This window comes from Schistocerca americana, chromosome 2 (genome assembly GCF_021461395.2).
Source record: "Schistocerca americana isolate TAMUIC-IGC-003095 chromosome 2, iqSchAmer2.1, whole genome shotgun sequence".
Classification (NCBI taxonomy): Eukaryota; Metazoa; Arthropoda; class Insecta; order Orthoptera; family Acrididae; genus Schistocerca; species Schistocerca americana.
The window spans coordinates 993,029,020-993,043,436 of NC_060120.1; the positions used below are offsets into that span (position 1 = coordinate 993,029,020).

The 14,417-nt window shown below is 44.4% G+C and overlaps 1 protein-coding gene across 1 annotated transcript in view; it reads left to right on the plus strand.

Moving 5' to 3' along the window:
* The window catches only part of LOC124596291, a 399,002-nt gene that overhangs the window by 329,085 nt on the left and 55,500 nt on the right, over positions 1-14,417 (plus strand). Inside the window, exon 3 of the mRNA XM_047135384.1 lies at positions 6,692-6,793. Within this exon, the coding sequence (XP_046991340.1) occupies positions 6,692-6,793 (102 nt within the window). The remainder of the gene's footprint in view (positions 1-6,691; positions 6,794-14,417) is intronic.

Sequence of the window (14,417 nt, forward strand, 5' to 3'; positions counted from 1 at the left end):
ATTTCTTCCTCAAATTAAGCCCTATGTTTAATACTAATAAACATCTCTTGGCCAGTAATGCCCTGCTTGCCTGTGCCAGTTTTGTTTTATGTTCTACTTGCTTCGTCCATCGTGGGTTATTTTGCTGCCTAGGCTGCCTAGGCTGCCTAGGCTTCTCGCTGTTCTCATTTCTGCTACTTCACTTTCGTCTTTCTTCGATTTACTCTGAACCCATACTTTGTACTCATTAGACTGTTCATTCCATTTAGCAGATCCTGTAATTGTTCTTCACTTTCACTGAGGATAGCTGTGGGGTCCTGCCCACTCGTCTCTTGTTGGATGCCTAAAGGATGCTGCTTTCTCGGATAGTTATACCACAATTCGAGAAAATCATATTAATGTTTTTTATTAAAATGAAGTAGATTTATAATACTTAACTTTGGCTTACAATGTCGTGTCGCAAGCTGTTGGCGACATCAAATAATCAATATCTTTCTCTATCTGCCAGTCCTTGCAAGTAATGGATATGGATCACAAGTAACAGTTCTTCTAGTCCGTGTCTACTTGTCTCCGACTTCTACTGTCCGGCCGAGGCTGGCAGGAACGGCGCTATTATCCTCTTCGTATAGGTGCCGCTCCTGTCGTGATTCGGTCCCAGTCAGCGGACTATTGACTGACGTCGTCTCACAGCCTTCTGTGCTCTTGCGTTCTTCATGTTCGTGCCGTCGCTTGTCGTTACGCCGGAACAGTAGCAATGTCACCGGCGAATCTTATCATTGAAATCCTATCACCTTCAGTTCTAATTCAATTCGTGAAACTTTCTTTTATTTCCGTCATTGCGTCTTTGATGTACAGATTGAACACTAAGGGCGAAAGACTACGTCCCTGTCTTACACCCTTTTAATATGGGCACAAGTTCTCGGTCGCCAACTCTTATTGTTCCTTCTTGGCTCTTGTACATATCGCATGCCACCCCTCTTTTCCTATAGCTTACGCCTATTTTTCTCCGAATATAGTACATCTTGCACCATTTCACATTGTCGAATGCTTTTAGCAGGTCACGAAATAGTATGAACGTATCTCGATTTTCATTTACTCGCGCTGCCAGTATCAGCCCCAACGTTACAACTGCATCTCTGCTGCCTTTACCCTTCCTAACGCCAAATTGATCGTCACCCCTCTATTGAACTCAAACAGAAGAATATATCGAAAATATTTCGATTTCTCAAATTGGCACTCCTTTTTCTAGGTCCACAGCTCCATTCGCTACCTCCAAATGAAAAAATGACCATACGTAAACTCCAATAGCAACAGTGAACTACGTATAAAATGACAATCGATAAATAAATCCATAGCAACTGTAATGTCAACATGCAAAACAAAAGCGCAACGAACTTGTGCATCAACTTCATACTTCCTAAATCGGTCTGGTGGAACACACCAGAAAACCGTCACAGAAGTGTTGCCTGATATTCTGGGAAGAGTTATATACGTAGCGAGGGCGAGGGGTGGGAGGGGGGGGGGCGGCAGAAGCGTCCAGTGAGCGTTGTTTCCCTCGTCCTCCGCTGCTCACTTTTCCGCGAGGCGGGCCAGAGTCCCCAGCTCAGCTCAGGAGGATGACAGGTAAGAGCCCTGTCCGTTGCCTGCTCCCTCCAGCAGCGCCGCCTGTCGTCTCCTCTTATACTGCTGTACGTGTGGGACGGCTACCGGCTCCTGCGGTAGCCACCTGTTGCTTCCCTTCTTTTTCTCGTAACAGCTCGCTGTCTCGGCCTGAGTTATCGCCCAGTTCTTCGCAGCACGCTCTGTTTTCATCTCCACGCCTGTTGCTAACTCGTTCTCTATATCTTTAGATCAACACTGCAAAGTGGGAACTTCGATCACTTCGGAGATAGGCCTCTTCTCGCGTATTATTCGCAACCAGCAGAGACGACGGACTGCTTCTTCTTTATTCTTTCCTCACTAGACACCCTCGTCTTTACTGATGTGCCTCAGTAGTACCTCTGGTACATACCGAATTAATCTAGATAATATGTCTCTAAAATCCCATTACACGTGCTAAGCGTTAGTACGAGTGAGAAGTTGGTTGGCATAAGTATGAACAGAATCTCAAGCCTAGAAGCATGTAAAATTATGTATTCCACTCATCCCAGACTATCGGGTGAAAGAGCGACTGCAGTCAACTAACTAGTTAATGTAATGACAGTGTCATCTGCTTTGAAAGTATTCACGCAGGCTACACTGAGGTGAGAAACGTTATGAAATACCTCTTAACATCGGGTCGGACCTCCTTTTGCTCGGAGTAGTGCAGCAACTGGACGTGGTATCGACTCAGCAAGTCGTTGGAAGTCCCCTCCTTCTATAGCCAGCCATAATTGCGAAAGGATTGCCGGCGCACGATTTTGTGCATGAGCTGACCTCTTGAGTATGTTCAATAAATGTTCGATTCATGTCAGGCGATCTGAGTGATCAAATGATTCGCTCGAATTGCCCAGAATATTCTTCAAACCAATCGCGAATAGTTGTGGCCCTGTGATATGGCACACTGTCATCCATAAAATCTCCATCGGTGTTTGGGAACATGAATTCGTTGAATGGCTGCGGATGGTCTGCAAGCAGCCAAAAAACCATTTCTAGTCGAAGATCGGAACAGTTGGATTAGAGGACCCAGTCCATTCCATGCAAAAACAGTCCACACCATTATGGAGCCACCGCCAGCTCACACAGTGCCTTGTTGACAACTGGGGTCCATAGCTTCGTGGGATCTGCGCCATGCCACACTCGAATCTTACCATCAGCTCTTATCAACTGCAGTTGGGACTCGTTTGATCAGGCCATATTTTTATAGTCATCTAGGGTCTAACCGATGTGGTCACAAGCCGAGGAGAGACGCTGCAGGCGATATCGTGCTATTAGCAAAGACACTCGAGTCGGTTTTCTGCTGATATAGCCCATTAACGCCTAGTTCAAATGGTTCAAACGGCTCTGAGCACTATGGGACTTAACTTCTGAGGTCATCGGTCCCCTAGAACTTAGAACTACTTAAACCTAACTAACCTAAGGACATCACACACCGTAGCGGTCTCGCGGTTCCAGACTGTAGCTCCTAGAACCGTACGCCCACCCCGGCCGGCATTAACGCCTAGTTTTGCAGCATTGTCTTAACGGATATGTTCGTCGTAATTCCCATATTTATTTCTCCGTTTATTTCACACAGTGTTGATTGTCTGTTAGACCTGACAACTGCACGCAAACGCCGTTGCTCTCGGTCGTTAAGTGGAGGCCGGCGGCTACTGTATTATCCACGGTGATAGGTACTTTCGGAACACTCTTCAGACTGCAGATCTCAGAATAGTGAATTCTCCAACGATTTATGAAATACAATGCCCCATGCGTGCAGCTTCAAGTACCATTCCGCATTAATAGTGTACTAATTCGCATTGTGCGGCCGTAATCACGGCGGAAACTTTTTCACATGAATCACCTGAGTGAAAATGACAGCTCCGCCAATACACTGCCCTTTTATATCTTGTGTACGCGATACTATAGCCGTCTGTATGTCTGATTATCAAAATCCGGTGACTTTTGTGACCCAGCGTAAAGCATGAGTGTAAGACTCATTTACGTTGACATAAATACTGTACGTTCGTGTGTTCATGTTGTGTTGGGTATTGTTGCATCTACATCTATGCCACGTTCGTCTCCATATGATGTGTAGTGAAGGGTACTTTTGCTGCCACTATCGTTCCCTCCTGCCCCCTCCCCCCCTCCTGCCCCCTCCCCCCCCTCCTGCCTCCTCCCCCCCTCCCCACTCACACCACCACCTCTCACTAGCCTGCCACACTTACCTGTTCAATTCGTGAATGGTGTGTGGGAAGAATACTGTAGGTCAGGGCTTCCCAACCTGTGGTACGCGGACCCCTTAGGGGTCCGCCGGCTCTTTCTAGGGGGTCCGCAGCCACCTTTCACCAAATCGTGTAAAACGATGAGTAAAATTATTGAATAAAAATGTGAAAATCAAATTCATCACTATTGTTTTTTTTTGGTGTGAGAAACATGCGTACTTTTACTTCAGGTCGTAGCCCCAAGCAGCCTTTGCGGTTCCTAAGTCAGAACGTATACACAGTTTAGTGCCGGAGAATGCGGCTTCTCTGATCGACTGTTTAGCAACAATACGGGGGTCGTTTGTGCGCCAGCTCACGGCACTAGATGCGCGGAGCGAGCTTTATCGACCAATCACAGCGCTCGCTGGCACGTATGCGGCCCCAGGCATCATTAAATGTTAAACTTGCCTTGTCAGTGCACTACCTGTTTCATAAGTCGATTTTTGACCAGTTTATTATTTCTAACATGGATCGGTGGCTGAAGTCAGGATCATTGAAGAATGGTGCACAACGAGGGAAGTTTCCAGTTGAAATGAATGAGGAGGGAGGACGACCAAAGGAAGACTTTACATACATTTGAACATTTTTCTTCGGATTTCGAGAAAAACCACACACGCACACACACACACGACTGTTAAGAAATATGCATGCTCCTTACACAACAGTAGCCAAATAGTGGAAGTGAACAGACCATAAGCGACAGCTTGTCAACAGCGAACACTTTGGACGTGACGTTGATTGCTCTTGGAGGAAGAAAGCTCCATCGTGTGAAATTTCAATTACCAAGTAATTTTAATCAGGCTATAGTGTGTTGAACAAAGGGAGTAAATCCACTAGTAAGTGTCAGGATACTGTGGGAATTCAAATTGGGTCGCTAATTTCAAGTTGTTTTCATTTCATCTCGAAACCAAAAACTATTGATACTTCGGGGGGGGGGGGGGGGGGGGAGGGGGTCACTGGGAACATGGCACTTGCATTAAGAAGCTTTCAGGTCCCATGCGTTTCGCTCTGAAATTTTAAGTTACTGTGCTCTTGACTGACTAGGGGCCCGCCATGGATTTTCGACTGAAGAAGGGGTCCGCCAGCTGAAAAGGTTGGGAAGCCCTGCTGTAGGTAAACCTCCGTGTGATTTAGAATTTCTTTGATTTTATCCTTATGATCATGTAGCGAAATTTATGTGAAAGAAAAAATATGTTGCGTCGTACGACTTGCAACTCACGCTCGCGGAATATTAGCAGCATATCTCGTGCGATGCAACATGGGTCTGTCTTGTAGCTTGAACCACTGGAGTTGGGACAGCATCTCCGTTGTACTATCGCGTTTGGCAATAGTGCAGTAACCATATTTGTTACTTGATCATAATTCGCTGATAGAAAAAAATCTCAGCACCAAGAAATAGTTGTGTGCCACAGAATCGACAGTTGGTAGATGTGTTTCTACGTCTGAAATACGACGTCTACTCAGATTTCGCTCGCGAGCGTTAGCTGCCTACGAGACTGGACGTGGTGAGTTGTGTTAGATAAGACAAAAACGCTATTATCGACACCTCGCTGAGTTTGAACGAGGTCGTGTGAAAGCGGTAGGAGAAGCTGAACGTTCCTTCTGCGATATTACAGAAAAACTAAGAAGGCATGCAGCGGCTGTACACGATTGCTGGCGCCTATGAGCCCAAGAATGTACGGTCGCGAGAAGAGTGAGCTCTGAACAGCCACGTGGCACTACCGAGAGGCAAGACCACCGTTCTCGGCCTATGACTCTGGCGCATCGTACTGTATGTTCAACAGCATTATGAGGAGCAGCTGGCACCACGGTGACACAACGGTTAAAAATCGGTTACTTCGAGGACATCTCCGAACCAAACAGCCCGTAGCGTGCATTCCACTGACCCTAAACCACCGCCATTTGCGCCTTTAGTGGTGTCAAGCAACAGCTCAAGAGAGGGCATTGTGGAGGTCTATTGCGCTTTCTGGTGAAAGCTGGTTTTGCCTCGGTGCCAATGAAGGTCCAGCGTTGCTTAAAAGGAGGCGACGTGAGCGCCAGCAACCAACCAGTCTTAATGCTAGACACACTGGACGTACACGTGGAGTTATGGTCCGGAGTGCTATTTCGTATGGCAGCAGGAATACTCTCGTGGTTATCCCACGCACTATGACTGCATATTTTTACGTCAATCTGGCAATTCGACCTGTTATGCTGCCACTTATTAACAGCATTCCAGGGGGTGTTTTCCAAAAGGATAACGCTCGACCACATACCGGTGTTGTAGTCAACATGCACTACAGAGCATCGACATGTTGGCTTGTCCTGCTCGATAGCCAAATCTCTCTCGAATCGAGCACATATGGGGTATTATCGTACGACAACTCTATCGTCATCCGCAAGCAGCGTTATCCACCCATGTAGTGACCGACCAAGTGCTTTTGCATGGAGCTCCATCCCACAAACCGACATCCGGCACCTGTACAACACAATGCAGGCCCGTTTGCATGCTTGCATTCAACGTTTTGGCCGTAACACCGGTTGTTAATGTGCCAGCATTCCACATTTTCAACGGCTTACCTCGCGCATACAGTAACCTTATATCTTGCAATGTTAATCACTTAAATATGTTAATTAGCTATATTCCTGATATATCAATACGATTGCTCTTTCACGTGCAGGCGAGAAAGAGGGAAAAACGTTAAATAACACGCTTGTTCCTGCAGCCCAGAAACTGTTACTCTCAGTCCTTGAAAGTTCCCTTTAGAAATAGTACCTGTTCGCTCTGTATTACGTAACTTTGGGGTTATTACCTTGCTGCGCAATAAAAATGTGACCTTTTTTTGTTTCAGACTGCCTACACCTGCAGCTGTACCGGGACAGCAAAGAACGCTACAAGCAGGGACACACCAAAGCGTCGCTTTCCCTACAACACTTCCTCGCCATCGAAACTGGTGAGTCACTCAATGCCCTACTACACTGACGTAACTCAACGAACCCAACTAAAAGAGTAGAGCTTTAACATCATCCTCGGGAAAGCAAATAACGTTCCGTCTGTTTTTACTTGAACGTTCGCCGTGAGATGAGAAATTGTCACTACTGTAGGAAACTGATTGCACCATATTTCTATGTGTTTCGCATATTACAATTTCTTTTCATATTTTTTACGATGCAAGCATTTGTCGAGACGTATTTTTTGACTGACTGCATTTCTAGTCATAAAACTGTGGCTCTTCCAAAGCCTTATGAACTGCTGGCGACACTCTCCAGCTTCAACGACTTGTCTAGCGTAGCGCTAATAAATTATACAGTCTGTTTCAGAGGTGACGGTCAATATTTAGCGACTGTAGCAGGAATGATCATTCGAGATGAAAAAGTCAACGTGGGCTCTAAAGCGCATACCTTAAGACCTATGAGTAAGTCATGATCTTCGTAGTATGAAATAAATCTCCTCTACTTGAAGCTCTTTGCTCTCCACATTTTGGAAATACGCAGTATAGACCAAAACAAGAAAAAATTTCCAGTAAAAATATGCTCTAAGACGCGTACCTTCAGAGCTATGAGCACTTGTTCATCTTCGCTTGTTTGAAACACAACTCTTCTAATGAACAAGTGCTCATAACTTTTAAGGTACGCATTTTAGAGCACACATTTACTGGACATTTTTTCTTGTTTTGGTCCATACTACGATTTTCCAAAATATGGAGAGCAAAGTGCTTGTAGTAGAAGAGATTTGTTTCACAATATCGAAGATCAAGAAATGCTCACAGCTCTTAAGGTATGCGTTTTAGAGCCTAAGTTTACTTGACATTTTTGTTTCGAATGATCATTCCTGTCAAATCATTGAATATTGACCAGCACTTCTGAAACATCCTGTATATTCGAATCAACCTCGTGAATCTATCTTTTAGTGAAAACCATTTCAGAATCATTATAGTAGTTCCTGTAGACATACAGACAGAAAAACCGGGCAGAGGACTTTAATTAACGACATGTATACAGGGTGTTCCACAGTTCATGTTAAACACTTGTATAAGTTGGCCGGCTGAAGTGGCCGTGCGCTTCTAGGCGCTGCAGTCTGGAACCGCGAGACCGCAACGGTCGCAGGTTCGAATCCTGCCTCGGGCATGGATGTGTGTGATGTCCTTAGGTTACTTAGGTTTAAGTACTTCTAAGTTCTAGGGGACTAATGACCTCAGAAGTTGAGTCCCATAGTGCTCAGAGCCATTTTTTTATATAAGTTGTAGAGGGGACTCATTAGATAAAGTTTTACACTGTAACCCATATCCGAAAAGTCATCCAACGACGCTACAGAAGGTAGGCGCCGGTGCCAGTAGATCTTTCTATATACAGGGTTGATTTCACGATTATGTTACAAACTTTCTAGGGTAACCGAGCAGGATAAATATATTAATTTGATGTAAGAATCCCTCTACCGGAATCGAAAGAGTCGAAAGCTGTAAACCAAAACTGTTCTGATACTTCTGACAGTGGAATGCATGTACTGCTACTGTTGTCGCTAAGACTGTAGGGTAGCCAACTTTCGGAGATGGTACTGTTTAAAAAAAAAAAAAAAAAAAGTCTAGTACACTGGAGCTCTAAAATACATGTGTTAACTGGTATTGGCAGCCGTTCGATGGAGGAGATGCGTTCCACAGAAGCGAAGACGAAAAGGTGCTCCCCATAGTTCAGGTATACATTTTACAGCCCATGCTTACTGCAGTTTTTTTTCTTTTTTTATGTCCGCACTACCACCTCTGAAAGTTGTCTACCGTATAATCTTAGTATCAACAATACCAGTACATGTATGCCATTGTCAGAGCTATCAGCACCTTTTTTGTTTAAAACTTTCGACTCCTTCGTTTCCGGTACGGGAACACTTGCCTCAAATTGATGCATTTAGTTGCCGGCGCCTGTAACTTTGACCCCGTGTAGCGTCGATGTACGACGTTCCCGCACAAGGTTTCGTATGTAAAACTTGATCTACTGAGTCCCCTCTACACTCTCTAGAATTGTGAAACACCCTGAACATCAGAAACAACCAATAGAAAACTTGTCGTCTCCGTTTCTTTTTTCCATTTAAGTTATTTACATAGTGTGTGCCTCAAGATCCTGTTGAAAAGGAAAAATAACAGACATTTTCGCTAGACAGGAATCAACTGCTGTGTCATTCAAATAGAGCAAGTAGTTCATTCACACATTAAATTTCGAGAGAAGTAGAGAGCGAGAGAATCAGTGAAAACTATTTTGCTTTTAACATATTTCTGATAAATTTTTATTTTTTTGTAAATTCTTCATTCGCTTGGCACGGTCGTGGTAGATTAATGATTTCTTCACGCTAAAGCTGCAAAGAAATGTCCAGTCTCTGTTTATCAGCACATCAAATTAGTAACAAAATGAAGCAGGAATGTATTTTCTCTTCAGAATTATTTTATGCCATATTTTGCACTTTTTGCGAATTAACACACTTCTTTACAAGAACAGCTAACTTTCTCTATGATACAGCTCTACAACTGCCTCCAGCCAAAACGTAATACCCGTTCCTAGCGAACACAGACACAGATGTATCAGTTTCAGTAAAATGACATGTTTGTGTGATCAGTACAATAGATGTCCTTTACCAAGAATTAACTGTTCGATTAGTACATCACGAAAGCAGAAAGAAATACCATCTTCTGCTCAGTTCGTTTTTTTTTAACAATTATGCAAAACTATGAGTATAATACTAAACCCAAATGTTCTCGATTTTACAACTGAAGAATGCTGTGAAGTACACTCCTGGAAATTGAAATAAGAACACCGTGAATTCATTGTCCCAGGAAGGGGAAACTTTATTGACACATTCCTGGGGTCAGATACATCACATGATCACACTGACAGAACCACAGGCACATAGACACAGGCAACAGAGCATGCACAATGTCGGCACTAGTACAGTGTATATCCACCTTTCGCAGCAATGCAGGCTGCTATTCTCCCATGGAGACGGTCGTAGAGATGCTGGATGTAGTCCTGTGGAACGGCTTGCCATGCCATTTCCACCTGGCGCCTCAGTTGGACCAGCGTTCGTGCTGGACGTGCAGACCGCGTGAGACGACGCTTCATCCAGTCCCAAACATGCTCAATGGGGGACAGATCCGGAGATCTTGCTGGCCAGGGTAGTTGACTTACACCTTCTAGAGCACGTTGGGTGGCACGGGATACATGCGGACGTGCATTGTCCTGTTGGAACAGCAAGTTCCCTTGCCGGTCTAGGAATGGTAGAACGATGGGTTCGATGACGGTTTGGATGTACCGTGAACTATTCAGTGTCCCCTCGACGATCACCAGTGGTGTACGGCCAGTGTAGAAGATCGCTCCCCACACCAAGATGCCGGGTGTTGGCCCTGTGTGCCTCGGTCGTATGCAGTCCTGATTGTGGCGCTCACCTGCACGGCGCCAAACACGCATACGACCATCATTGGCACCAAGGCAGAAGCGACTCTCATCACTGAAGACGACACGTCTCCATTCGTCCCTCCATTCACGCCTGTCGCGACACCACTGGAGGCGGGCTGCACGATGTTGGGGCGTGAGCGGAAGACGGCCTAACGGTGTGCGGGACCGTAGCCCAGATTCATGGAGACGGTTGCGAATGGTCCTCGCCGATACCCCAGGAGCAACAGTGTCCCTAATTTGCTGGGAAGTGGCGGTGCGGTCCCCTACGGCACTGCGTAGGATCCTACGGTCTTGGCGTGCATCCGTGCGTCGCTGCGGTCCGGTCCCAGGTCGACGGGCACGTGCACCTTCCGCCGACCACTGGCGACAACATCGATGTACTGTGGAGACCTCACGCCCCACGTGTTGAGCAATTCGGCGGTACGTCCACCCGGCCTCCCGCATGCCCACTATACGCCCTCGCTCAAAGTTCGTCAACTGCACATACGGTTCACGTCCACGCTGTCGCGGCATGCTACCAGTGTTAAAGACTGCGATGGAGCTCCGTATGCCACGGCAAACTGGCTGACACTGACGGCGGCGGTGCACAAATGCTGCGCAGCTAGCGCCATTCGACGGCCAACACCGCGGTTCCTGGTGTGTCCGCTGTGCCGTGCGTGTGATCATTGCTTTTACAGCCCTCTCGCAGTGTCCGGAGCAAGTATGGTGGGTCTGACACACCGGTGTCAATGTGTTCTTTTTTCCATTTCCAGGAGTGTACATTAGAAATATAAAAATAATAATGTTCCTCTTAAAATTATTAATATTATGTCACCGTTATGCTTTATCAGTGTGCATTTACATCAGAATTATGTAAAATACAAAACTTACATTTTCTAACTCTCACGATCGTGTTGTGAATCATAATGTGTCGGGTTCTTCGAGACTTCACGAGAAAAAGAGATGATTTGAACAGTTTACAAGCTACATAAACTATATTTCTTATTTATCTAATATTTCGGCTGTATAAATTTCTGCCATCTTCAGAGTGGCCCAACTGAAGCTGGAGAACGATACTGTTTTAAACTACAGAAAGCGACAAGTGTTAGAGGCACTGGTCGGCGGCGAAGAGTATGCATAAACTGAATCTGTCGTTACGCAGTCAATCCGTACAGGGATATCGATGTGTAATGTTTAGCTCTACTGTAGCCATGTCATTGTGAGTTTATTGAATAAAGCACTGAATGCCATGTTTTGTCTACGTTGAAATCACCATCTTTGTTAGTTAAATTTTTCGGCAACGAATTTCGATAGCTTCTTTCACCGCAGAGTCCCAAGAAAGATGAAATTGACGCTAGAATTTCATTTCCATACGGCATAGAGTGACCGGTATCAATGCACCGCTCTACCACAGCAGATTTATTGTGCTGCAAGAGTCAGGGATGTCTACGGTGTTAAATATATCTTTGCCGGATTGTACGAGTCGTCTGCCTAATATACGAAAGGCCACGTTCTCTGGGGATCTTGTAAAACCCAAGCTTACGGAGCATCTTTGACAGAACCCTCAAGTGCCGCTGTCTTCGGTGCAGGGCGATCAATCATCAAACGAGCAGTGGTAATTAGAATATGTGTAAATAACTGTAACTCTTGGTGACACAGTGATTCAAATCATGAGTGGTAAAAATTTCAATCGTTGCTACATGGTGACTGACTTTTTGTATGCTATCGCCACTGATGCAAGATATCACTTACCAAATAACGTTGCTATCACCAACAGTAGTGATAAATTAGCTTGCGCGCATTTATCGGCAGGTCATCTTACTGTAATTAGTGCATAGTTCAGAGTTTACGGCTTCTCTGTTTCATTGCATATAACTTCCAGTAAATTCCAAATTCTTTGCTGCTAACAGACCGTTGATTTACATTTTGGCGCAGTTGTATGGTAGTTTTAAACATTAGTGGCCACATTTTGAGAAATTTGCAACGCTAACAGAAGAATGCAAGATTTACATCTCTGTGCATCACAGCAACCTCCTTGAAAAGCAGTCTGAAATTATTCGAAATACAACAGAAAATCAATTTAACGCTTCCGTTTGGAGTAATAGTACGTTTTTGAGGAAGAGTAACCAAATACTTGTCAGTGAAACACTTCCTGACGCAAGAACCCCCTTATGGCAATGAAGGCAATCAACTTCTTCTCAAGTGGCGGAAGTTTCAGAAACCAACAGAAATTCCACGAAGGTGTCCTTCGTGCCAGGACAAGCATCCTGGATATGCAGCACTTGCAACGTACCATTGTATTCTGAAAAAAATACGGAGACTGTTTTCAGAAATTTAAATTTGAAATTTTCTGAGTGTTTTCCGTAGATTCCTTTAAATCTTTACACGTAAAACAATAACGTATTCATTCTGACTTCATCAGTAAATATATTTCTTTAACCAAACAATAAGCGGTCTCAACAGCATTCTGAAGCAAAACGTGTATCACCAGATTTTTAAGAAATACGTTGCAGAGAGGTTACAAAATATCTTTTACAACTAATTGCAGGGTATAGCCAGAAAAACACGCTAAGATCGAGTATTGCAAAAGTCACAAATTTCGTGCAACAAGGGTCACAAGAGAGCGATTTTCTCCGTGCTGCAAGGAGTCGAGAGAGATAAGGGATTTGCACTCAGCTCTGGTTGGAGGCTGGTACTTGAACCGAGGAACTTTGTGTACTTTTCATTCTTTACGTGAAGGAGTAGAGAGAGCTGTTTGCTATGCGGCTCATTATAGAATCGGCGTTCTTTTCGGCCAGTTGCCAGAGAAGCTGCTAGTGAGGCAGAAGGTACTCAATTAGGAATAAATGTGAGAGGATTACCAGTTCCTGCATTTGCCCAGTAACCAAGGACAACCTCCTAATTAGGAGTAAATGAGAGGGTAATGGATGGCATACGAGTGTTCTCATGAGAGATGCTGCAAGTCTATTATTTTTAAAAATATCTGTTGTAACAGTCTCAGTTGCAGTTTGTCATTAATGATAACTAATTTCTGTCAAAACTGGGAGAGTATTACCAGTTTTCATCCCACAGTCAAGGACAATCTCCAACACATCTTGAGTGAACAAACAGAATTAGAATTTTTTTCTTAAAAAAAGAGAAGGAATAGGAGTGTGTCCTGTGTCATATGTCGTAAAGGAAACAAAGATGCTGCGAGTGACGTTTCGTAGTTGCAGTGTTGGCAGCAGTGTAATCTCTGGTGCAGAGATCATCATTTCTTCGACAGTTAAGAGTTATTTTTCTGACGAATAACATGGAGTATATTGTCGAAAGGTCGGATTTTCGTAGAGATAATAACTCGACAAATACACCAAGACTGTTTAATAGACTTCATGGTTAGACAAGAAGGAAACAGTTTCAAGTTGTCCTCAAAACTGAGAATTCGTTGTGGATCCTTTTCTACGTCCAATACGCAGATAAACTCTATGAAACCATCTCGCTATCAATGCACGCAGAGGACTTTGACTTTACTAAGAAAACTGGTATGACAAAGTTTCAGTTTTAATTCGAACCGTTTTCCCCAGTTTTTATAGAAATTTCCGCCATTTGACTGTTAATTGTTTGTTTATTTTACATAATCATGATTTCAGCTTTGTAGCCATCTCAAGTGCATGTTGAAACATTCAAAAATGTCTGATCTTTCTGCGACATGTCATCGTCGGAAAAGCATATTTCTGGTCTTCTAGACCAGTCGTTGTACTGCAGAATACGAGTACATATCGAAGATTCATAATATGGCTGACATTGTGTGCGATACGAAACCACTAACGTACAGTATGTTGTATTTAACACCTACTGTATTCCTGTGACCTGCGTTCATCACATATGTTCATCAATTTAAGTGACCTATTTTAGAAACTTGCCGATGAGGCTTTGGTTATTTGATTTCACAGCTATGCAAAAAACAGAAAGCTACGAATCTCTGGTTGGGTTTTCGTCTTCCTCAGGACGTGAGAAAGCTGGGAGCAGAGGCCTTAGTAACAGTATCGTGTTAACCGGCACCTCTGCTGAAGCAGGTTGCGCGGACATGCTAATTCCGTGGAGTGCTACTTCAGTAGAATGCTTAGCGCATGCGTTAAAAGTGGGTAGCCGTTTAGATTGGCAGTAACAACTAAACATGAC